This window comes from Protopterus annectens, chromosome 14.part0 (genome assembly GCF_019279795.1).
Source record: "Protopterus annectens isolate FY-2018-M chromosome 14.part0, PAN1.0, whole genome shotgun sequence".
Lineage (NCBI taxonomy): Eukaryota > Metazoa > Chordata > Ceratodontiformes > Protopteridae > Protopterus > Protopterus annectens.
Genome location: NC_056748.1, coordinates 824471653 through 824497885, shown reverse-complemented (window position 1 = coordinate 824497885; position 26233 = coordinate 824471653). Strand labels below are relative to the sequence as shown.

Genomic DNA, 26233 nt, shown 5'->3' with positions numbered 1-26233 from the left:
TGCCGGTATAGGAGCCAGCACGCTCCTCATCACCTCAAATGCGCCCCTGTCAGGCAGAGAAGAAGGACCCAACTCTGAAGAGATGAGAACTCTCCCCGGCACTGAGAGGGACGGCTCCAAGGCCGATGTCAGGGCTGAACTCACCTGCACCGAAGCTCCGAGAGGGAGAGCGGGGTCGGACAAGGGTCCGATGCCACTCACCCCCTCTGAGCCAACGAGGGAGTCTCGGCGCCCGGATCCCTCCAAGGATGGAGCCGAGGACGGGATCGGAGCCGACCAAGGAACCGACAACAGGGGAATCGGTTCCGACGCCCCCACAGTACTCACCTCGACGACCTCCGGTTCCGAACTCAGTAGGGTAGTTGGAGGAAGAACTTGAGCGGGTGTAGGGGTAGCCCCTGTCTGTTGAGACGGGCTATGTAGCAACTGGGCCAGTGCCTGCGACTTTAAAAGCCGGCTGACTACCCTCTCGAGGTCATGGTCCGAAAGCCTGGAAGACCTAGAGGAATGAGATCTATGGCTCCGCTCCGACAAGAGTGGAGACTTCGGAGCTGATCTAACCGACTCAAGAGACGGAGACCTAGAGTGCTTTCTGCTCAGGGATGACTCCGACACTAAAGTCGGAGCCGACTGAGGTCTAGATGCCTCGGTTCTGGCCAGAGCCGACGAGGCAGCAAGAGCACCGTTCGGTGCCGGCTCCAAACATGGAGCCGACGATTTGGCGGGCTTTGAAGGTTTCCCAGCCATAGTCTTAACCGGGGAATCTTCAGGCTTTAACAAGCCTCTAAGTATAAGTTTATTTTTGTGCTCCTGCAGGACTCTAGGGCTAAAAGCATGGCAGATGGAACATGAGTCCTGCAGATGCACAGGGCCCAAACAATACACACAAGAATTGTGACCGTCTGTCAGAGACATCTTCTGACAGCATGAGTCACACTTCTTGAAACCCAATACATTAGTATCCTTAGACATACTGTACAAAAAAACAACACACAATACCCTAAACTATGATAACAATTACTATAATAAAAAAAGGGAACTACCACTAAGTAGAAGGACAGAATTCCACACACACACACAGAACAACCAGGGAAAAACTGGACTACAAGGGGAGGGTCAGAGGCCCAACCACCTTAAGGGTGGAGAAAAGGGGAGATTAGCAACTAAGGGGGGGGAGACTAGTCGCTAACTATACTGATACTAAATGAACAAACAAGGATAAAAAACTGACTAAAAACTACCTCAAAAGTTATTAATAAAAATATACGACCTGGAGCTGGTGAAAATGCAACCTCATAGCTAAGCGGCAAACGAGATCTGGATATATTTCGCCTAGCATTATGGGACATAGGATAGCCTTGAGCCGGTAAAAATAGCTCTTGAGCTTTAGTATTTGGCTGAGTCAGAGCCGAAGTTCGGCTCCAAATCCATCCAGCAAGAATGAAGGTGAGATTGACAACTTAACATATATATATACATATATATATATATATATATTTATAAAGAAATAGCTGCTGGGTCTCATCTGAAATAGTGTATAAAAATGTAAAATATCAAGGAACTATACAGAATCGGTCTGCTTTCTTGGGGGAGCAGCAGATTGCCTATCAGGCAAGTTGCAGGCTGTGACAAAAGCATCTTCCAAGGCTGAAAGAACAGGAGGAATTGGAGTATATTCATAGGTTCTGGAAAATCCACATGTAATAAATCATATTATTCAGAGACAGTGGACTGTCATTGTGTTCCCAGTGAAACAACAGAATTGTTCTAAAATTGTTTCAGAGAAAGAAAATCCTTCAAAGGGACTAGCAGAAGCTACTCTCTCCTCGGAATCTGTATTCAAAACCTGAGGAGAAAACAAAATCTGTCCCTTTACAATAATTTTATGTTTCAAAAAATGAAAGTTATGTACTCACCATAATGTTAGATCTGTGGTGTTGTATTCTGTCCATTCTTCTACATATGGGGTCTCTGATCTGATGTTGGATCCTACTTCAGCCACTTCGAAGCTTAGGATCTGGTGCTCAGGCTCCTCTCCATATCCATAATCCCTATGCACACAGCAAGTTACCTCAAATTGAGTTTTCCCACTTATACCTATTGAAAATGTATGAGAAAGAAACCCCAGTAAGAGATATACACTTCAGCTTATCGTACGGTTTAGGAACAAGTATATGAAAAGGAAGAAAATATGTGGAGAGACAGCTTAGACCTTCAGAATCCAAGATAAGATCATTTAGATCCACCACAGAAATTCAATGATGAAAAATAATTACTAGGAAGGGGATGAAGGAGAGTAGTAGAGGAATGGACAAAATATGACTACACAGATCTAACATTATGGTGAGTATATAACTTTAATATCTGACAATCCGCGGTGGTACAGTGGTAGCGTTGTTGCCTCACAGCAAGAAGTTCTCCCATTTGATTCTCTGCTAGTGTGTGGGGAGTGCCTTCTGTGTGGAGTCTGCATGTCCTCCCCGTGGGTCGAGTGGCATTCCGAAAGACATGCATGAATGGCCGTGCCTTCGTTGAAGATTGGGCGTCGAGCTGGCAACTCGGCACCGTGAAAATCTACTGCCACTCATTAGCAGACCGGAGTTCCGCTGTGGTGACCCCTAACTGGGAAAAGCCGAAAGACAACAACATAACTTTTTATATCTGATGTTGTCTTTTCTGTCCATTCCTCTACATAAAGGACAGAGTCCCCAACTACTTAAACCCATGGGAGGTTTCATGGAAGGATATTCTTGAGCTGAACCAAAAGAGGCGTGGATTAGATATCCAATTTATAATTCAGTATGAATGTATGGACTTTTGACCATGTAGCAGTAGCACAAATGTCATCAATCAAATCTCTAGAGAAAAAGGCTGTAGATGAGTCCACAGACACTGCTGAATGTGCTTTCAGGTTTGAGGTGAATGATAACCCCTTCTCTCTTGGTAGACAAAGGAACTACATTGGGCAAGTCTACAAGATAAGGAGGCTTTGGATACCACTTGCCCCAATTTGGGTTTTGAAAAGGAAATGAATAACTGATCAGACTTCCTGAAAGGTCTAGTGTAGTGCAAGTAAAACACAGCTGGTGATTAACATCTAACAGATGCAATGTATATTCATCCTAGCTGGGGAAATTTGGGAAAATACTGGCAAATTTATGCACTGGTTGATAGATGATTCAGAAATCACCTTAGGAAGAATGGATGGATTGGTCCTCAGACATACTCTGTCTTTGTGAAAAATTAAATAGGGAGGTTTGGAAGATAATTTGTGCAATTCTGAAATTCTCCTGACAAAAGTAATAGCCACCAGAAATAAAGTCTTCCATGAGAGAAACTTAAAATCCACTTCAGCTGCAGACTCAAAATGGGGACTTGTCAAAAACTTAGATCTCTGAGCAGGGGGTATAGAAGGAAAGTGCCCAGGAGAAAGGCTTTAAATAACCTATGAGGACCTATAGGAGTATGACCTTTCCAAATGTGGAAAAAAGAAATGGCAACTAATTGAACTTTGAAAGTGCAATAGCTAGCTCCACCATGAAAAAGGTGTGCTAGGATGTTCAAAATCAAAATAATGAGGTCTGAAAAAGGATCAATGCTTTTCCCCTTAGGTCAAATAGAAATTCTTTTCAATTTGCTCTTGTGAACTTTCCTAGCGGAAGCTTTCTGTGATGAAGATAAAATGTGAACAACAGAAGGGGAGAACCTGGACTGTTAAGTCATCATAGGAATTGGATAATCAATGCAGTTAGTCTGAGGGCTTATATGTTTTGGTGAGGCCAGCCCAATGGGTGAGATAGTAAGTTTGGGTCTGAGACCAAGTCCCAAGGTTAGTGAACTACATAAGGTTAACAGAAGGTAAGCCATACCTGACAAGGCCAATGGTGGGTTATGAGGATGACTGAGAATTTCGATACCTGGGCTTTCTGGAGAAGCTTTGGGATCTATGGTATTGGGGGAAGGAATAAAGAAGTCCGGCGGCAAAGGTGCATCATAGCATCCCTGGGTGACTCTCCCTTGTGGGGAATGAGAGCAAAGAACTAATTGCATTTGGTACTGATGGGGAGGTGAAGAGAATGCAACAAGGATGGCCCCAATGGCTGAAAATCTGCTCGGCTACTAACAGCTCAAGGGACCACTTGTGAGGGAGAAGAACGGATCTGCTCAACCTGTCAGCAAGAATGATGGTCTTTTCCAGAGTATGGCTGCTACAAGAAACCGGCAAGAAAATATCACCTATTGTCATAGTCTCATGGCCTGCTGACACAAGGGGTAACATATTGTTCCTCCCTGTTTGTTGATACAGCAAAAGATAACCATGTTGTCTTACTGCATTGAAATCACATCCAGGAGAAGAAAGTCCTGAAAGGCCTGCAAAGACCTCCAAGATATTGCTGTGAAGATTGGCCTCTACATGAGACCATGTACCTTTGACTGTCCTTCCCAAATAATGCCCCACCCCCACCACACTAGGGAGGCATCCATGGTTACTGTGGCCTGTGGAGATGGTAGGATAAAGGGATGGCCCTGTTGGAAAATGGGAGGTTATCCACCACTGAATATGGTTTCTGCAAGTGTTTGTCAGAATGACCGGATATGACATGGGTTGTTTCCTGATCGACCACTGGACTGCCAATGTACATTGAATCCTCATATAAAATCTGGCCAGAGGTACCAAGGTTATGGAGACAGCCGTGGAACCCAAGAGATGGAGGACTGTCTTGGTAGGTGGCTTCTTGCAGGACAAGACTTTTTGAGCTTGTAGATGGAGAGATGATATTTGTGACTGTAGAAGTTTCACAGTCATCGATCTTGTATCAAGAAGTGCTCCTATAAATTGCAGAGATTAGGTTGGCTGCAGTTGAGATTTTTGGAAGTTTACCATTATCCCTAGGTCTTTGCACAAGTGGAACAAGAATTGTAGATCCCTGGAAGGTGTGATTATGAGCCAGCCGTCTGAATGAGGAAACACTTAGATTCCCTGCAGTCATAGTTGAACTGCCACTACTGTCATGCATTTGTTAAATATCTAGCAGGGTGTGGTGTGATTAATGTCCAGGCTGTTGGGTGCAGAGATAAGTGCTCCCAACTGCCTCCACAGTATGACAGTTGGGCAATCCTTCAGGAGCACTGGAAAGGCTTCTCCTAGAAAGGACCTTGATTCTGAGGAGCCCCTTTGCTCCTGGGGCAACACCCATTGTAAGAGTTTCCCCCTCTGACACAGGGAGCTCTGTCTCCAGAAGTATCACATGAAAAACCTTGAGATTTCCCAAACCACATCCTCTTCCCCTCCTTCTGGTTCCTGGAGAAGGTCTTCTGAGGGGTTGAGAATTTAATCCCTACAGCACATAGGGATTTACCATCCTGCTCACATCTGGAAATGGTTTCTTTCACTTTTGGGCCAAATAGGGTCAATCTGTCATAGGGAACATTGATGAAAGACATCTTGAAGTGCTCCACAAAATCACATAGCTGCACCCAGGCATGCCTTCTGATGGAAATACCTGTGCTGGCAGCTCTAGATGCACCCATTTTGCATTAGAGATGAGGCGCATAGAAGTATTAGAAAGGGACTGAAAGAATGCTAGCTGAGAATCATGAGTAATTTTCTGATCCACAGCCAAGATTCGTGGAAGAGAACTGAAGATGTCTTTGACCATATCTCTCTGCAAGCGAGTGAAGTATGCCAGGTAATTAAGCACTCGCATTGAAAAGGTTGACAAACATAGACCCACTTCTCAAATCTGTCCAAGGCACGTGATTCCCTATTAGGCAGATGGATAGAGGAGCTTTCCTCAGTGTGGTCCTTTTTATTGACTGCCCCCAAAACTATAGAACCAGTCTTTTGGGGCCACTAAAAAAACTTATCTGGCTTTTTAGGAATGGGTTCAACTGTGCAAGGTTCCTTTCAAGCTCAGGATGAGATCAGCTTGACCATCAAATCCACTGGGGCAACTACCCAAGAAGTAGCGAGGCCAGATCCAAAAGCCTTGAGAAGAACTAATTCCTCAGAAGAAGGAGTTTGGGAATACCAACCCCCTTTCTATCTAAGTAGTTCAAGGATCTCTCCAAATGAGACAGTCTTATTGGGGGATCTGGGGGAACCTATTCCCTCATTGAAATCAGTATCAGTTGTGAGAGATTCCTAAGGAGAAATCTTAATGCCACCTCCTACACTTGTGCTTCCTAGGAATCTCCTCTGTGGGTTGCTCAGGGGGAAGACTCAGAAGCATACAAGGTCTCACTATGGAGAACAGGTTTTATACTTTTAAAAACTGGCTGCTCCAATGGGACAAGGAGACCAGCTTTTGGACCTTAGGCAACCCTATGTGGAGGGTTGGATCTGACTTGAAAAGGGAAGATCTCTAGATTTAGAAAGCACTCTCTTAAATACTGAACCTGCAAAGGATCTGTGGAGCTTGTCCTATGGATCTGAAACCCTCAGAGGTAGCTTGATCTTGGATGCTGTTCTGCTGTGATCCAAGGCAATCTCCAAAGCTGAATTGTCTAGCTCTGAGGCCCCTAAAGGAAGGAAAGGATCCGAAGACCAAAGATCCAGTCCTAACATGTTGGAGTCGACACCAATGTTATGGCTCCAGGAGTCGGACATCTCCAGCCTTGACTGAGAACTGACTAGAGTTGAAGAGACATGAAGCCCTGGCTCTGACACAGAACTATGCTAGGCTAGAGTTAGATTCATAACCTCTGATACAAGGGTTTGAGAGGAGCCATAACAGGATGATGGAAGAAAACAGCCCTGGTGGATCCAACTGTAGCTGGATCCGGGAGTACCTCCCACCTCCCATTGAATCAGGTCCTGTAGGAAATGCCTCATCATCCTGTCCATGTCCGCTTTAGTGAGACTCATGGATGATACAACTGACTGAAGTGATGAAGCCAAGGAAGAAGGCCTTGATGAATAAGGCGACAGTCATGTAAAATGGGAGACCTTATTCTCAGAGAAACAGGCTCTGGGGAGTTCCTAGGTGGTGTCACAGGGACTATAATGATGGCATTCAAGGGAGGCATTGGCTACAAAGATTTAGCCATTTTGGGTGCCAGAGCTGAAAAAGCCGTCACATTTAGGGAACATTTCCTTGAGGTTATGGATTTCACCTTTTCAGAACTTTGAGTCATAGTCTTTTCTTTAGTTTGTATGAGTAAGATGCAGAGGAAGGAGAAGACACCCCGGACTTCCCTGATGTTGAAGAGGTCTTCACACCAGCAGAAGGTTAGATGAGACCCTTCAAAGTTAGCTTGTTCTGTCTCTCCACAACAGCTCCTTAGAGCCAAATGTCTCTCACAAAGAACAAGCTACATCAAGATACGAGAGGCCAAGACAATAAACATGCTCTTCATGTGTAGGAGTCAGGTATCTTGTGAGTGCACAAAGTGCACCTTTTTACACCAGAAGGTTTTTCCGACATGATAGCAATCCCAGGAAAAAAAAACTACCACAGCAAGAACAACCACAAAAATGACAATAATAGCAACAAAAATACTTATCAATAACACACTTTACAGTAACCTAAAAAAATAGCACTATAACTATCACTAATACTTAATCTTAATACCTATTTATAAGGTTGTTTTGTTGTCTTTTTAAGCAGAGGCAAGGGAGATAAAAAAAGGAGAAAGAAAGATATAGGGAGGAAAAAAAAAGATTTCTAAAAAGATCAATAAAAGGACTTATCTGAAAAAAGGATATATGCTTTTCACAGAAGAAACTTGCTGGGGCACCACAGATCTGTCAGTGCTGGAGGGCAGGAAATGAGATCTGAGGTAACTTGCTCTGTGCATTGGGATTATAGATAGGGGAGAAGCCTGAGCACCGGATCTTTAAAGTGGCTGAAGTCAGATCTGATGTCAGATCCGAGACCCAATATGTAGAGGAATGAAAAGAAAAGACAACATCGGATCTTTCTATTTCACCAGAAACTGCTAAGCCAGAAGGGTCAAGAGGATGAAGTAAAACCCGAGCTAAGACCAAAAAAAAATCACTCTTGTTCAAAGTGACTGAGACAGGAAAAGAAATATGTCTTAAGTTTTTGCTTCTTTTTGATAGGCATTTCTGAAGATGCAGGCCCCCATTTGGTAGGAAAATCCTCCCTAGGAACAGCCATAGCATTCCAGCTAGTCAGACTGGTATTCCATGTCTGTTTCCCCAAGACTGACAAGTGTGGCTGTCACTTGGCAACCAAAGGCACCCCACCAGCCACAGAGGATGTTTTTATACCAAAGTCCATGGTGGCTATAGGGACTAAACCAGTGGGAGCCAAAGAAAAAGATGAATGATCTGAGGAACTAGAAATAGTCCTTTACAGGTTATATTCAAAATAATAAACTAGCTTAATTTGCAGCCTATAAATAAATAAGTCAATGAATAAAGCAAAAAGCAATCTTGCAAGAAAACCATTGTATGTTTCCCAGATATATAACAAAATAGGGTGCCAGGCTTAAAGCCTGATACATCACTGAGTGACTCTCTAAATATGGATCACTATTGTGCAGTTCTAGGGTTTGTGCAGGAAACATCAAAACGGTGCTATCTTTGATAGTTGGTATATGTAAGGGTGTGAAGGATGCTTTATCCATGTAGGGATGCAGTATGTACCTCACAAGACATCTGCAACAGCTGGAAAGGCCACAGAAATACTTCACTAAAAGAATCACATGCCTAAAGCAGATGCCATATGCTGACCATCTAAAAAAACTCCAGCTATATTCTGTGGCATATCGTCTACTCAGAGGCAATCTCTGCTTAACATACAAGGCCATGTCAAACCCTGAGCTGTTGGACATGCTCCACTTAAAGAAATCCCAATCCCTCAGAGCCACATGCTCCAGGTATCTAAACCTTGTCATCACAATGAACAAAACATGCTGGAGGGATAGGTTCCTGACCCTGAGACTCCGCATACTCTGGAATAGACTGCCCATACATGTCAAGCAGAGCGCCTCCTTGGCCCTCTTCAAAAGGAACCTTGATGATTGGATGGGAGATAGGAAATTCACCCCAGGGATCATGTCAGTCACCCTGCTAGACAGGGGTCCACAGAAGTAAATATTGTGGGAAGAAATATCCAGGGAATTGTAATGGCTAGGCTTGTATAGGCCCTAGGGCCGATAGCTTAGTACCAACCTAAGAACCTATGAACCTATATAAATATATATATATATATATATATATATATATATATATATATATATATATAGCAAGAGATATTATGGCAGATATTATGGCATTGCAGAGGATGTGCATACTCAAAGCAATAAGAACTGGCAAGAATATGAAACAATATGGGATGGACAGGGATGTCTCACACCTATCTATATTTGTACCTAGTCATCACAAGGTCTACTTTAGTTTTTCTGGGGAAAATGTTATTGCTTTTTCAACTTCTGACTGGGGATTAAGGTAGGCAAATCCAAATGTTATGATTTACTTATTCCAGTGACTCTCTCCAAAGATGATGTACGCTGACTAATGGGAAGTACTAGGAAATGTAATTATATCCTTCAGGCTTTATTTTGAGGCCATATGCAGAATTTGTTTCCTTATAGCTATAATTACTTTCTTGAAATCAGGTGTTCATGCTAGCTGTATAAGTTACATTAGCTATATATCTAGATGACATGCAACATTTTGTCTGATTTTGATTAATATCAAAGCAGCTGAATAGCAGAAAGGCAGAAGATCGTTTCTAAAGATTTTTGAAGTTTCTGTTACTAAATGTATAATTTCTTGGCAAGTGTAGCAAAATGGCAGGAATGAAGCAGTCTCAAATCCTGTGGATAAATGTATTAAACAAAACACTATAATATCCAACGTTCTCAAATCTGTAGATAAATGTATTAAACAAATCACTATAATATCCAACTTAAGCATTATGCTTGCCATACCTCTCAGCCTCTTAGAGCAAGAAATCTGGACAAAGCCATAAATAAAAGTGGGACAAAGATCCCAAAATAGGGACAATTTTTAAATATTGCTCTTCAAACTTACAAATTTGATAGAATAACAGGTTTTGCATTAGCATGAATTTTCTGAAGGGTATGAAGTTGAAACTTAAATGACTGCCATTATTTTCTAACTTCAACCTTTAATGTTTTGACACTGTTTTGCTAGAAAAAACACAATTTTATGAAAAAATTAACCAAAAATATGAGGCAAAAATCTGGACATTCTGTGAAAATCTGTTCAGTTGAGAGGTATGATGCTTGTCATAAAATAATGAGCAATTGCATGATATTTTCTTTTTAAAGTAACAGTAGCACTTTTGAAAGGGTCTGATTGAGACAAAAACACCAGCTGCTTCTGCAACAGTCTTTCAAGTAGGCAGAATTAAATGTCTGTATGTGTTAGCTTATATTGAACATCATCATTTGTAGCTAATATTAAAATCATGTGCATCCATACCAGGTGGATAATGATGCTTGTGTGTTGATATTACTGTGTTAATCTTCTGAACTTTAACTTCTGATATGAAATAGTTGTGAAATATGCATTTATACATTTATACATTGTAATGCATTTTATTTTATAAACAACATAAGTACGATATATGGGACTTCTAACCTTCTCACTCAACTGTAGAATTTATATTATGAGATAGTCAATGGGAACTCAGAGGCATAAGTACATTTTACATCTCAGAAGTGATGATATTCTAGTGAGGAACACATATAAAGCTCCATGTAACAGTTAAAGAAAAGATCTTTAGACTGCTTCATGAGAACTAGTAACATATATGAGGACCTGCAAAAATAATATTCTGGGTGAAAAATAGTAGTTATTACTCACCTTTAAGGACTGCTTACCTACTCTATCAATTATATTGTTATTTTAAATATACTGGATGTAAATGGATGATCAATATAAACACTATATGCTATGTGGCTTAAGTCATAAAACTAAAGCAGTGATATCTACAAATATAATAACTGAGAGACATAAGCAAAACTGTATTACCAATTTTGCAACACTAAAAAAGTGAGTGCAACTGCAAAAGGAAACTGAAGGAGCTGTGTGATAAGGCACATATTTTTCTTACACTATAAATGGTAAGAGGTGACTGGCAGAGGTTAACATGTCTCAAATACATTACTCTTGAGGTCTTAAGTGTATGTACTTTTTTAAAACTCTTTACTTACCACATATTCATCAATGAACTGCCTTAGATCTTTAAAGCCATTTTTCTCTGCAATAGTGTTTGGGTAGTCCCCATGCTTATTAGAAATACTATATGCCTGAAGGGCTCCTGGACATGTCAACAGGAGAGCTGTCAGGTTTTTCAAGCCATATTTGGCTGCAAAATGGAGCAATGTTGGTAGTTCCTCATCTCTGTGACCTTGAAAAAGAAAAAAAGGCCATCAATACAACAGAAAAAGTATGACCGTTTTATAAATGAAAATAATTTTATTTAGATGTTAATGAAAACAAACATTCACGTTGCAGCCATGTCAACATTACAATCTTCGACTAACATAAGACATGATTTTTGCCAGTTCAAAAATTTAGTATTTCACAGATAGCAAATATTGATTTATCTGTGCTGCTTGTTTATGCAAGAAGCATTAGTAGTAGAGTTTTTTTTCCACCTGGAAAATTCGCTTTGTTAACATATGATTGACACTTATTGTTTATGAAACATGGTTAAAGAAAATGATTGGAAATCAGTTCAGTCAGTGTATAATTGTTTTTTTCTGTAACAGACATTCTAACAAAATATTGGCTGAAGATACTTAAATGTAGTTTGTTAGACATAAATACAGTATTCTCTTTGCATAGGCCTAGAAATGCACCCATATTAAAGCAAGCTTATGTCTTCATTTTATATTTCACATTTTATACGCAGTTTCAGCGAATGCAGTTTTAATAGAAAGCAATATTTAGTGAAGGATACAAATTAATAACCTTCAGTCAAGAATACTTGTAATAAAATGTGCTGACAAAATATGCAATGCTTTGAGTACAAACATCTTGTTTAGATGGAACAAGGTTAAAGAGGTGTGTAGAACTTGTAGGAAATGTACATGGTTATGGTATTACTAGGAGAGATACTTCTGGCACAGACATCAGTACGTTCTGACTGATATGCAGAAAGTCATTGCAGTGCAGTCCACAGAACTCAGCAAAAGAATCCCAATTAGTATTAATTTTGTCATTCAGGAGGAATGGAGCAATTCTGAGTACAGAAGCTGTGGACAGTATAAGAAGTTCATAAGCTATGGATATTATAATTCAGTCTATTACAGTTTATCAGCACTGTTACTAAAGAACAGTAAGATCTGATTCAGAAAATGTTAACATCTACCTCTACTGTATGCTGCTACTACATAATAAACCATCTTCATCAGATTGTGTGTGCAGACTTTTATTCTGAAAGGTACAAGAAGATTTGGCCCATAAAGGAGAAACTGAGATATTTCAGTACAGATCTGGGTAAGTAAAACATAAAGACATTTCTTCCATTTATTTGCAGTATTTCCAGAATCATACAGTTCTTTCAAGTCTTACAATGGCAAATCACCATTGATGGGGGGGGGGGCAATATTTACAGTTAAAGTGAATCCCAAAACCCATTAACAACATTGAAAATCTACAGTTGTTCATCAGCACACTACATGTATTTTATAGAGCGGCAGTGTTCCCTCAAGACATTATTGTAGAAAATCTGCAATAAAGTATCAAAGAACTTCATACTCTCCAAGGTACCAATGTAAAGGACATTATCCAAGTTAACAGTAACACATCAGAAAACTTCACCATCTCTAAAACAGAAGACAGACCTTCAAGTTTCCGGTGTGACATCATAGAGCCAAGGAAATCCTTACAAGAGAGAACTGGAAGAAGAGACCCCTGGCCACTAGCTCAACGCCCCTTCAACTTTCCTTATGTGAGCATTCAATTTTATTACAATGCATTTTCTAGCTAAGTCACTCAGTAAATATCAAAAAGGTTGAAATACATCAGTAAATGTTAATTGTATAGCTATGTCAGACAGTATGACTGCAGTAAAGGCAACAGTAAATGTGTGGTTTAAAGTTAAAGTTAAAAATTAGGTAAAGCAGTCTAAAAACTGTGTTCCAGGAATGTTCATTTAAATTTCAGTGTTATTAGTTCAGGAATGTTATATGTTTCTAGACACAAAAGGGTGAAAACACAGAAACAATCTGTAATGAGTGAGGTAATGGACACACTTTTTCATGAGTCACAGTATGAATCCACATTTATAGAAATAACAGTGTATTTGGCTTCTAATGTCAGTATGGTTTCGGACTTAAATACCATGCAAATAATAACAAATTCTAGTTTATGATATTCAGAAATCAGTGTAAATGCTACAGCATATGAAAATCAAAATGCAGAGTTAAGTCACAGTATTGCAAATTGTTAGAAAAATATGTATTAATGTATATGTTTAGTGCTTATTAGAAGCTAAAAGAGTTAACACATTTCATTCTATTTTATGTACAGCTTAATTCTGTATGAAATTAGAAGATGTTTTTCAAACTGCAGTATGCTTTCTGAAATTGCAAGATGCTCTCTGACCTAGTATTTGCTAGCACAGCAAAATTCATATTTATGCCTTTTGGAAATTTACTGAGAAGCAGGTGATTATCTGCTAGGTCAGGAAAATGAATGAATAGTGAATGAATAAGAACAATGCTGTTTTCTATAATGTGACTGAATATGAACAATCAGCTCTGTTCATGTTATGAGAACATGCACAGCTGCAGAAAAGAAGAGATACATCAAACAAAGATGCTTGAAGAAATGAACTATAATCTGTACTTGCTTTGTGCTCGAATTAGCCATAGTACCTTGAATGGTAACATTGCATAGTGAGAAGTTGTATCTGACCAGTGGTCATCAAGGCCACGTTGTTTTTCTTAGGAAGTTTTTTTGTAAACTTGATATGCCAGCAGAAAATCATGGACAAACAGCTGCTGTGAAATAATATTGAAAGAACTTGTGATTTATTATGTCAGCTTGGTGGGCAATGTCTTGTAAGAAATGTATAAGAATAGCTTCACTTCCTGATTCTAATTAGACAAACTCTGTATTAACATGTTTTTGTCTCCTTGCTGCAAGATTAAAGTGCCTTAACCTGAACCTGCCGTGTGTTGATCTTTTTGAAGTTATTTTTACTTTGACAGATTGGTCCTCTGGACCGGAAACTCTCACTTCGCCTCAGGTCAGATGGGCCAGGTGGCATGAAACCGTACGGGGAAGAGACCACATCGGTTCTTCTGCTTTGAAAGACCTCCGACTGAATTGTCATTCAAAAGAGGCCAGCCACTTTTCTGATCTGCGACTGGAGGACAAGTTAGCATACAAACCAGAGACGGTCAATCACGGAGGCTCAGGTAAGGTGAGATTTACCTTTTTTCTGTTTTAGATCAGGGACTTGATTTGAATCATCTGTCAGGAGATTTGTTTTGTACAAGTCAGGGACAGAAAGATTGCAGTCTTGTCACAGATCAGGGAAACAGAATAGGTAAGACAGTTATTCTAGATAAACTGTGAAACAGAAAATTCTGGTACCACATGAAAATAAGAAGGGTTACGTAACATTTTTTAACAGTCAGAACAATATGGGTAATAAGTGCACAAAAAGTTCCCAAGATCCACCGCTAACCAAAGATGCAAAATATATGCAATTACAGTGTGCCGACAATGTTAGGTACTATACAAAATGGTTTAATAAATATGAATTTGATGGCAAATTAGAAAAATCCTCGCTTATTAAACTTGTCAAACAGCTTAAAACCGACGCAAAAGGTCAGGTAAAAAAGCAACGTCACATGGGCATTCCTCAGGCACACAGGTGGATTGAGGAAGCAAACCGTAGGGAACAAAAAAGTAATAATTCAAAAGCTATGTTTCTAGATAAAGAAGACAATAATTTGGTAATAGCATCAGCCCCTCCGCCCCCTCCACTTCCCGCACCAGAATATGAAGCGAGTGGACAAGCTGATCCACCTCCGCTATACCCGGCTGCCACTGCAAAGCCAAGACCGTATGTCAGAGATCCCATCGAGACTAGGTCTTGAACACGTAACTTAAGAGGGGATACTGAGTTATATCAAATAAATTCACGAGCTATGAGTGAAGAAGAGATATGTCTACTCATAGAAGTACCAAATCCTCAGGCAGGACAGGCAGAACAGGACCCGACTCTCCTAGTATATAGGCCGTGGACACCGGAAGACATCCGGAAAGCCACAGAGGGAATTCCCCATCCGAAAGTTAATTTTAGAAAATTCTTAGAAGACTTACAGGGCATGAGGTTAAGTTATCATGTAAATGGAGAAGTAGAAAAAGTAGTTAGACAAATCGTAGGTCCAAATTGGCACATGATCAGTGGCAACTGGAATCCCCGTGATGCAGAACACAAGCCACTCCCACATAGCAATGCAGAACTGGATAACAGAGTGAAAGGTCTAACAGACCGAATCTCTGAGAAATGGAAACCTAGGGCAGACTGGACTTGCATTAATCAATGCATTCAACAGGAAGGTGAAACTGTTGACAGATATTATGCTAGATTATTAGAGTGTTTTAATAACCATTGTGGAATGCAGGTACCTGAAGATCAGACACATGATTCCCCGTATGAGCAGCAGCTAAAGAATGCATTTTTGAAAGGCAGTATTTTGCCTATAAGCAGCTTTATTACAAAGCACATGGTAGACCATCGTACAAGTAGATTACAGTCCCTACTTGAATATGCTAGACATGCCGAACGGCATTTTAACAGTAAAAAGAAAAAGAAAGCCCAAGTATTTTCTGTAGAAGATGGAGCAGAAGTTTATGTAGTACAGTCCGGAAAAAAGGGCAAGAAAAATGCTCAAGGAAACAAACAATCTGATAAACGATCAGAAGAGTTTGAAGAGAGAAAGAAAAGGGGTGAATGTTTTAAGTGCGGAAAGAAGGGACATTTAGCAAGGGATTGCAAGCAAAACAAGAAGGTAGCCACGGAAGATAAGGAGGGTGAGGACTGACTATATGATAGTCAAGAATCACTAGAAGGGAGTAACCGAGGAAAGACAAATGCAAATGCGGTAGAAGGAGTAGAGGATGTGATAGAAGAAACAGAGGAAGTACAAGAAATCACAGATGGTGAAGAAAGTGAAATTGAAGACTTAGCATTATTGAGCCAGAGCTCTATTTAGCAGACAGAAAACTGGAAGTTACACTTCTGGTAGAGGGGAGGGAAGTTAAATTTCTGTGTGACTCAGGGGCTTCACGAACCCTGATACATCCTTCCAAACTACCAGAAAATTCAGAATCACTTGATTACATATTAGTGAAACCAGCTAATGGACAGCTGTATCGGTAGCCACTCTCCCATAATATAGCAATAACTGACCTTGTTTCAGGGATGACCCAGAAAAGCAAAACTGTTGTTTCTGCAAAATGCCCAGTAAACCTTTTGGGCAGAGATCTTATGCAAATATTTGGCATAGCAGTAGTACTGACTATGCAGGGTATGGAAGCACAGCGACAAATGGATACTTTTGTGGTGCGACTGGAGGGTGAAACATTTTATTGGTACAGCCAGGACTTAGTCATGACTGGTCCAGGGGCAGTAACCGAAGAACTGATGAACGTAGCCATCAGTAAGTCCCCCTCCCTTGACACTGATAAACATTTGTTGCACTGTACACTGTATTATTGTAGCACACCAGGACCTGATAAAGAATATGAGCAAGAACTGTTTAAAAACCATGCAAACAGATTAGTATTATGTAATCTGTACTGGGACACAGAAGGGAACAGTGTAGTTAGCTGTTCATTGCCCCAGGAATTCTTTGCACTCTATAAATCTAATAGATTACCACATGTTAGTTTAACTAAGGACAAGAATGTGAAATGGGCAGACCTTGGAGAAAAAGTCACAAAGTGGGAAAAACAGACAGAGCTAGAATTGTCAGAACAGGGAGTACACAAGCAGAAGTTAAACTGGATAACACAGACACACCCAGCTGTACACTTGCAGTCTAGCGAGGACAGCTGATTAGCACTCTTACTAGAAGAGGAAGAAAATGCCTTACAGAGCATACCAGAAACTCTCTGGTCAACAGGGAAACCAGATGTAGGACTAATTCGTACAGCAGGACCAGTTACTATTACGCCAAAATCAGCATTTAGACCTCAAAAAAGACAGTATCGCTTAAGAAAGGATGCAGAAGTAGGAATCAAACCTATAATAGCAGCCTTACTTAAGGAAGGAGTACTGGTAGAATCTCCCGATTCGCCATGTAACACACCCTTATTTCCTGTCAGGAAAGCAAACGGAGAATGGCGTATGGTCCAAGATTTACAAGCTGTAAATGACGCAGTAATACCTAGAGCACCTACGGTGCCAGATCCACACACCCTATTGAATGATTTGAAGCCTCAACAGAAGTATTTTTCTGTGGTAGATATTAGCAATGCATTCTTTTCGATACCGATACACCCTGACAGCCAACATTGGTTTGCATTCACATTTCAGGGAAAAAGGTATACATATACGCAACTACCACAGGGGTATTGTGAAAGTCCAACAATATTTACACAAGAGATGGCAAGCAACTTGGCGGGATTTAGCCCACCAAGAGGCAGCCAAATTTTACTTTATGTAGACGATATCCTGCTGGCAGCCCCCACCCAGCAAGAATGCAGAGAAGATACCATAGCATTACTACAATTTCTAGCCACTCAAGGACATAAAGTAAACAAAAACAAATTGCAGCTTTGGAGAAAGCAGGTTAAATATCTGGGATATGTAATATCCAAAGAACAAAAAATAAGAAGGAAACAGGCTCCAACCACGAGCGACAGGTTCTTACGACCAGAATCCACAAGCGCTAAACAGTCAGCAAGCCAAAGTCCGACAATAAGCTGCACTGGTATATTAAAACAACTTTATTCCACAACAAGTAACGTGAAACGCTAAAAGCGTTTTTCGTTTGGAACAATGTCCAAACTTCATCAGACAAACACTGGCTTGCGCGCCAGTTCACATTTAAATATTGCACTCAGATGATGTCACGTAAAACCTTAAAAGGGCAATTGTCCCTTCGTCATAATTATTTAAAACCTGTACAATTCAAATTTATTTACAAACAAGACTCATATACAGTATAAACATAAAAAATCTTGTAAATAAATATAAATTTTAAATTTATAACTTCCTAACCTATCGTTGTTAGTTTAAATATACCCTACCTGTTTGTATTGTTAGTAAGTCATATAATAAAATATTTATAAAAATCTATTTTTTGAAAAATTAACAAATTTTGTGTGTGTTTTACTACTGCCTAGTGAAAAACTGTGTATATTAAACATTGTTTGTGAATATGTAGTAATATATACCTAGTTCTTACTGCAGTATCTCAACTATGAACAATTACAATGTCGGGGACATGAAAATCGTTCTAGTAAGGGGTAAGAGACAACAATGGATAATACTCACAAGGCTTTTTTGCCTTGTTTAACTTTTTTTATTATTGTCAAGACACCTAAAATACAGGGTTGTTGGCAAGTTTTGTTTCACCTTACACTAGGGTAAATTTTTACAAGTCACCTACCTAATTCACTTAGTGACTAATAAATGGTTTAACATATTTTTAAATATTTTTAAATTAATGTTTATTCAGCCTAACAAGAACTGTAGCCTTATGGGTATTGATATTGTCACCAGGTATTATTTAATCTGATTTTGATTTACCTGAGCAGACTTTTTAGTTTTAATATACACGTGATTGAACAACTTTCGTTCAACCCTGGGTCCCTACAAGATGTTAATCTGAGTTGCCATTCCAATTCTTTCTTTTCAAGGTACAACCTTAGCATGTTCTCATTTATTAGATTCAAGGGATCTATTTGTACTTGGTCTACGACCATAAATTTAAATATGTGTCCTGTATTTATATTACAGTGCCTTGCTAAGGCATTTTCTTCTTTGTTTTTTCTAATGGCATAAGTGTGCTCATAAATACGGTCCCTGAGACGCCTGTCCGTTTTCCCTACATAAAAAGACGGACATTTGTCACATTGGGCCAAATACACAACTCTCTTACTATTACAATTGTAGTTACCATTTATAGAGTATGTTCTTTTGTTTATATTAAAAGTACTTCCAAGTGTTGTATAACTACAATATCTGCATGAGCCACACTTCCTAGTGCCATTCTTTCCTTTTGAAATATGTGATTTAGTTTCTATCAATTGTTTCAGATTCTTTCCTCTTCTAAATGTTATAACAGGTCCATCCTTTAGGGTGTTTTCCAATTCCCTGTCTAATGACAGACTAGACCAATATTTTTTAACTGTGTAACAAATCTGACTTGCTTCTGAACAGTATGTGAAAATAAATGCAGTATTATATTTTTTGTTGTTGTTGTTATCTCCTGCAGTTCCCACCTCTGTCTCTAGTTCTGATTCATTTTCTATATTGGTCTCTACCAGTTCAAAGTTACCCTCTCCCACTACATCCTGTTGTTCGGGACCAATGGTTAGAATTGCTTTATAAATACCTCTCTCTCTTTTTCCAGTGACTTCCTTAAAGATCCCCTCCAAAAAACTGGTTGGGTAACCTCTATGTGAGAACATTAGATGTAAGTTGTCACATTCTCTTTCAAAATCATGGTCTAAGGTAGTCATCCGGGCTGCCCTTACAAGTTGCCCCTTCACCACAGATTTCTTTTGGTGAAGGGGATGTTGGCTTGAAAAGTGGAGGTATGTGTTCGAGAACGTTTTCTTTCTGTGTATTTTTGATACATAACCATGTGGGGTTTTTTTTAGTTCGATGTCTAAAAAGTTTACCTTCATTTTGTCAAAATTCATTGTAAACTTAAGGAAGGTTGTAGTAGCTGTGAGTTTATCAACTAACTCTATTGCTTCCTTTTCTTCTCCTTTAATTAGGATGAAAATATCGTCTAAGAACCTCTTATACATGTATATATTGGAACTCCAAGGTTGGTTTAATACATGCGTAGTTTCCCATTGTGCTAGTACCAAATTTGCAAAACTACCTCCCACTGGGGACCCCATTGCTACACCAGACTTTTGTACGAACAACCTGTCTTCAAATGAAACAAAGTTATTTTTCAATATACAGTCCAATAATTTCTCTACTATCCTCCATTCATTTTGTGTAGCTCCTTTTGATTGAATAAACTCCACCACCCATCTGGTCCCCAAATCTTGTGGTATGCAAGTATACAAATCACAAATGTCTATGATCAAAAAATTTAGTGATGGATCAAATGTTGTATTCTGCAAATACTCCAAAAAGGACCAAGAGTCTTTTAATATTTGTTCTTGTGTACCCACATATTTCTTCAAAATTGCATCTACAAATTTTGCGCAGGGGTATGTTATAGATTGCCTTGCGTCTACCAAAGTGAAAGGTGGGTTCCTTAGGTTTTTGTGGAGTTTAGGGATACCGAAAATTTTCGGTATCCTTGGTGCTGGGATGTTTAAATAATTATTTTGCTCTACACTTGTTAGTCCTTCTAAATATAGGTCATTAATTATTGCTCTTACATTACAATGTGCCTGATTTATTTCATTTCTACTTGAATTTTCATAGGTATCCTTTTCTAATAACATTAACATTGAACTGGAATAGTCTACATTGTATACTACAGCAAGACCTCCACCTTTATCAGGTTTCATAAGTCTTATTGGTAAACTTCTAAGGGAAGAAAGTAGACTGTTTTCATCTCTCGTGATGTTAGTGTTTAAATTCTTTTTATGTCTTGTTACTATGTTCCTAAACTCAACTTTCAGACTACAACCAGAGAATGGACAGAGGAGACAGTACAACACCAGGAGTACGAACAAACAGTGGGACTGAGACTACTTGAAACCATAACAAATGAGACTGGGGACTTTTCAATATACAATTACACTGGATGTCACATTGACAAAAATTTAGTTGAACTATTTGCCAAGGGATTAACCTTTGTACCCACAAAAGGTTGTAATATAGTAGAACTCCTTATTGATTTTAAGTTATTCATGCGAAAGTTGAATTTGAACATGTTGTTTGGTAGTACTAACAACAATACTATGAATGACTTACATGTGGCTAGTAGTTTCAACCCTCCACAGAATGTCCTACTATGCATGTACGAACATCTATGTGAAAATGAGTTTAGGAACATAGTAACAAGACATAAAAAGAATTTAAACACTAACATCACGAGAGATGAAAACAGTCTACTTTCTTCCCTTAGAAGTTTACCAATAAGACTTATGAAACCTGATAAAGGTGGAGGTCTTGCTGTAGTATACAATGTAGACTATTCCAGTTCAATGTTAATGTTATTAGAAAAGGATACCTATGAAAATTCAAGTAGAAATGAAATAAATCAGGCACATTGTAATGTAAGAGCAATAATTAATGACCTATATTTAGAAGGACTAACAAGTGTAGAGCAAAATAATTATTTAAACATCCCAGCACCAAGGATACCGAAAATTTTCGGTATCCCTAAACTCCACAAAAACCTAAGGAACCCACCTTTTCGTACTTTGGTAGACGCAAGGCAATCTATAACATACCCCTGCGCAAAATTTGTAGATGCAATTTTGAAGAAATATGTGGGTACACAAGAACAAATATTAAAAGACTCTTGGTCCTTTTTGGAGTATTTGCAGAATACAACATTTGATCCATCACTAAATTTTTTGATCATAGACATTTGTGATTTGTATACTTGCATACCACAAGATTTGGGGACCAGATGGGTGGTGGAGTTTATTCAATCAAAAGGAGCTACACAAAATGAATGGAGGATAGTAGAGAAATTATTGGACTGTATATTGAAAAATAACTTTGTTTCATTTGAAGACAGGTTGTTCGTACAAAAGTCTGGTGTAGCAATGGGGTCCCCAGTGGGAGGTAGTTTTGCAAATTTGGTACTAGCACAATGGGAAACTACGCATGTATTAAACCAACCTTGGAGTTCCAATATATACATGTATAAGAGGTTCTTAGACGATATTTTCATCCTAATTAAAGGAGAAGAAAAGGAAGCAATAGAGTTAGTTGATAAACTCACAGCTACTACAACCTTCCTTAAGTTTACAATGAATTTTGACAAAATGAAGGTAAACTTTTTAGACATCGAACTAATAAAAACCCCACATGGTTATGTATCAAAAATACACAGAAAGAAAACGTTCTCGAACACATACCTCCACTTTTCAAGCCAACATCCCCTTCACCAAAAGAAATCTGTGGTGAAGGGGCAACTTGTAAGGGCGGCCCGGATGACTACCTTAGACCATGATTTTGAAAGAGAATGTGACAACTTACATCTAATGTTCTCACATAGAGGTTACCCAACCAGTTTTTTGGAGGGGATCTTTAAGGAAGTCACTGGAAAAAGAGAGAGAGGTATTTATAAAGCAATTCTAACCATTGGTCCCGAACAACAGGATGTAGTGGGAGAGGGTAACTTTGAACTGGTAGAGACCAATATAGAAAATGAATCAGAACTTAGAGACAGAGGTGGGAACTGCAGGAGATAACAACAACAAAAAATATAATACTGCATTTATTTTCACATACTGTTCAGAAGCAAGTCAGATTTGTTACACAGTTAAAAAATATTGGTCTAGTCTGTCATTAGACAGGGAATTAGAAAACACCCTAAAGGATGGACCTGTTATAACATTTAGAAGAGGAAAGAATCTGAAACAATTGATAGAAACTAAATCACATATTTCAAAAGGAAAGAATGGCACTAGGAAGTGTGGCTCATGCAGATATTGTAGTTATATAACACTTGGAAGTACTTTTAATATAAACAAAAGAACATACTCTATAAATGGTAACTACAATTGTAATAGTAAGAGAGTTGTGTATTTGGCCCAATGTGACAAATGTCCGTCTTTTTATGTAGGGAAAACGGACAGGCATCTCAGGGACCGTATTTACGAGCACACTTATGCCATTAGAAAAAACAAAGAAGAAAATGCCTTAGCAAGGCACTGTAATATAAATACAGGACACACATTTAAATTTATGGTCGTAGACCAAGTACAAATAGATCCCTTGAATCTAATAAATGAGAACATGCTAAGGTTGTACCTTGAAAAGAAAGAATTGGAATGGCAACTCAGATTAACATCTTGTAGGGACCCAGGGTTGAACGAAATTTGTTCAATCACGTGTATATTAAAACTAAAAAGTCTGCTCAGGTAAATCAAAATCAGATTAAATAATACCTGGTGACAATATCAATACCCATAAGGCTACAGTTCTTGTTAGGCTGAATAAACATTAATTTAAAAATATTTAAAAATATGTTAAACCATTTATTAGTCACTAAGTGAATTAGGTAGGTGACTTGTAAAAATTTACCCTAGTGTAAGGTGAAACAAAACTTGCCAACAACCCTGTATTTTAGGTGCCTTGACAATAATAAAAAAAGTTAAACAAGGCAAAAAAGCCTTGTGAGTATTATCCATTGTTGTCTCTTACCCCTTACTAGAACGGTTTTCATGTCCCCGACATTGTAATTGTTCATAGTTGAGATACTGCAGTAAGAACTAGGTATATATTACTACATATTCACAAGCAATGTTTAATATACACAGTTTTTCACTAGGCAGTAGTAAAACACACACAAAATTTGTTAATTTTTCAAAAAATAGATTTTTATAAATATTTTATTATATGACTTACTAACAATACAAACAGGTAGGGTATATTTAAACTAACAACGATAGGTTAGGAAGTTATAAATTTAAAATTTATATTTATTTACAAGATTTTTTATGTTTATACTGTATATGAGTCTTGTTTGTAAATAAATTTGAATTGTACAGGTTTTAAATAATTATGACGAAGGGACGATTGCCCTTTTAAGGTTTTACGTGACATCATCTGAGTGCAATATTTAAATGTGAACTGGCGCGCAAGCCAGTGTTTGTCTGATGAAGTTTGGACATTGTTCCAAACGAAAAACGCTTTTAGCGTTTCACATTACTTGTTGTGGAATAAAGTTGTTTTAATATACCAGTGCAGCTTATTGTCGGACTTTGGCTTGCTGACTGTTTAGCGCTTGTGGATTCTGGTCGTAAGAACCTGTCGCTCGTGGTTGGAGCCTGTTTCCTTCTTATTTTTTGTGGTACGGAGTTTGTTTTTTCAACACAGTTCTTAATATCCAAAGAAGGCAGAACATTAGATGAAGATAGGAAAATAGCAATTTTACAAGCACCCAAACTGACTACCAAGAAGGAAATGATGTCCTTCCTGGGAACGACTAATTTCTGTCGGAGTTGGATTCCAAACTATGCCTTGGAGTCTGCTCCACTGACCAACTTGATATACAAGAAGCCTATGGCAGCACAAGATTTATTACAATGGACACCAGAAGCAGAATCAGCTTTCTGCAAACTGAAACAATTGATAGCATCCTCATTAGTTTTAGGATTACCAAACTATCATAAACGTTTTTTCCAAACTGTAGATTGTAAGCAAGGTTATATGACATCGGTGTTAACACAGCAACATGGAGATAAGCAACACCCCATAGCTTACTATTCATCACAGCTGGACCCAGTGGCGCGATCCCTGCCCCGCTGTGTATGCTGAAACTTTTAATGTTTCGAATTGCTGGATCTACACAGCTATACCAACAGCATACGGGGGATTATTAATGACTGCTGTCCCCCTAGGGGTCAATGAGACCTGAGAAAATTTGATTTTTGATACTACAACTGTGAAATTACAATACAAAAATAGCATTGTACCTACCTGTTACACAAAAGGGAATTGTATGTTTTTTACAAAAATGATACTGGTCAGGTGGGTTGGAGCAATTGTAATGTGACTGTTCCTTACAAATGTTATATCAAAGCTAATAATGCAGGTTATATTTGTGATACAAACTATGACTCATATTTTGAACTTATGCACAAAACGGTTGATGAAGTACAACATAATTCTGTTCTTTTTAAACAACTATCTATCATTGATAAGAAAATGTTTCATGCAGGGCAAGTATATATTAATACTAAAGTACAGAATTGTTATTTTGTGTGTGGGAAAAAGGCATACAAATGGTTACCTGAGAATTGGTCCGCAGTTGTTTTTTGGGTTACCTGGTTCCGGCCATACGACACACTGCAGTTTTGCCTCAGGGAAGGATTTGAAATGTCAGAGAGGTCACCAAGAAACCTGGGAATCCAATCAAGAGACCTGAGAATCCAATGGGACGAATCGAAGCAGGCTGGAGAAACCATAACTCCGTGAAAAACAAAGATAAACTGACACAAATGGACTTGAGTGACACTATTATATCGTGGGCAGGTATAGCCCCTGCATATCGCGCAGTGAAATTGATTTGGGAGCTGAGAAAACTGTCCAAACTTCTCGAAGTAATGAGTAATGCAACTTTTTCTGCTCTCGAATTAGTGACTGATGAATTGAATGCTATGAGAACTGTGGTGCTTCAAAACCACATGGCTCTCGACTTCACCCTAGCGGCGAAAGGTGGTACATGCGCTTTAATAAAAGAGGAGTGCTGTTCATATATTCCTGACAACAAGCATGAGATAAATGACCATCTCGAGGTGCTTCAGCAAGTGTTGGCCATGACCAAACCAGGCCCAAACCCACTGACGGATTTTTTTCCAGAATTTGTTTGGGGGGTGGGGTAGCATCCTAATGAACATCCTGATTGCCATTTGTGTGGGATTACTCCTATTAGGAGTGTGTGTTTGTTGTGGTATTCCCTGCATGAAAAGATTAATCAAAGATTTTATAGACATATCAGTTTCTGAAACTTTGTATCAAAGTATTGAAATTGTAGAACTGTTGAAAAATGAAACACTTTCATAAGTTTAAACTAAATGACTCTCTTAACTGCAAATTCTGAACAGAAAGAGGTTAGGAGAAGAAGCAACTGTTTATGCTTTTGAAAATAGAATAAAAAGTATTAACAGTGGGGAAATGTTAGAAAAATATGTATTAATGTATATGTTTAGTGCTTATTAGAAGCTAAAAGAGTTAACACATTTCATTCTATTTTATGTACAGCTTAATTATGTATGAAATTAGAAGATGCTTTTCAAACTGCAGTATGCTTTCTGAAATTGCAAGATGCTCTCTGACCTAGTATTTGCTAGCACAGCAAAATTCATGTTTATGCCTTTTGGAAATTTATTGAGAAGCAGGTGATTATCTGCTAGGTCAGGAAAATGAATGAATAGTGA

The 26233-nt window shown here is 38.7% G+C and overlaps 1 protein-coding gene across 1 annotated transcript in view; it reads right to left on the bottom strand.

The window, feature by feature from the left end:
* Window positions 1–26233, bottom strand: part of PIK3AP1 (phosphoinositide-3-kinase adaptor protein 1) — a 1872143-nt gene that overhangs the window by 688733 nt on the left and 1157177 nt on the right. Inside the window, exon 7 of the mRNA XM_044056574.1 lies at window positions 11155–11351. Within this exon, the coding sequence (XP_043912509.1) occupies window positions 11155–11351 (197 nt within the window). The remainder of the gene's footprint in view (window positions 1–11154; window positions 11352–26233) is intronic.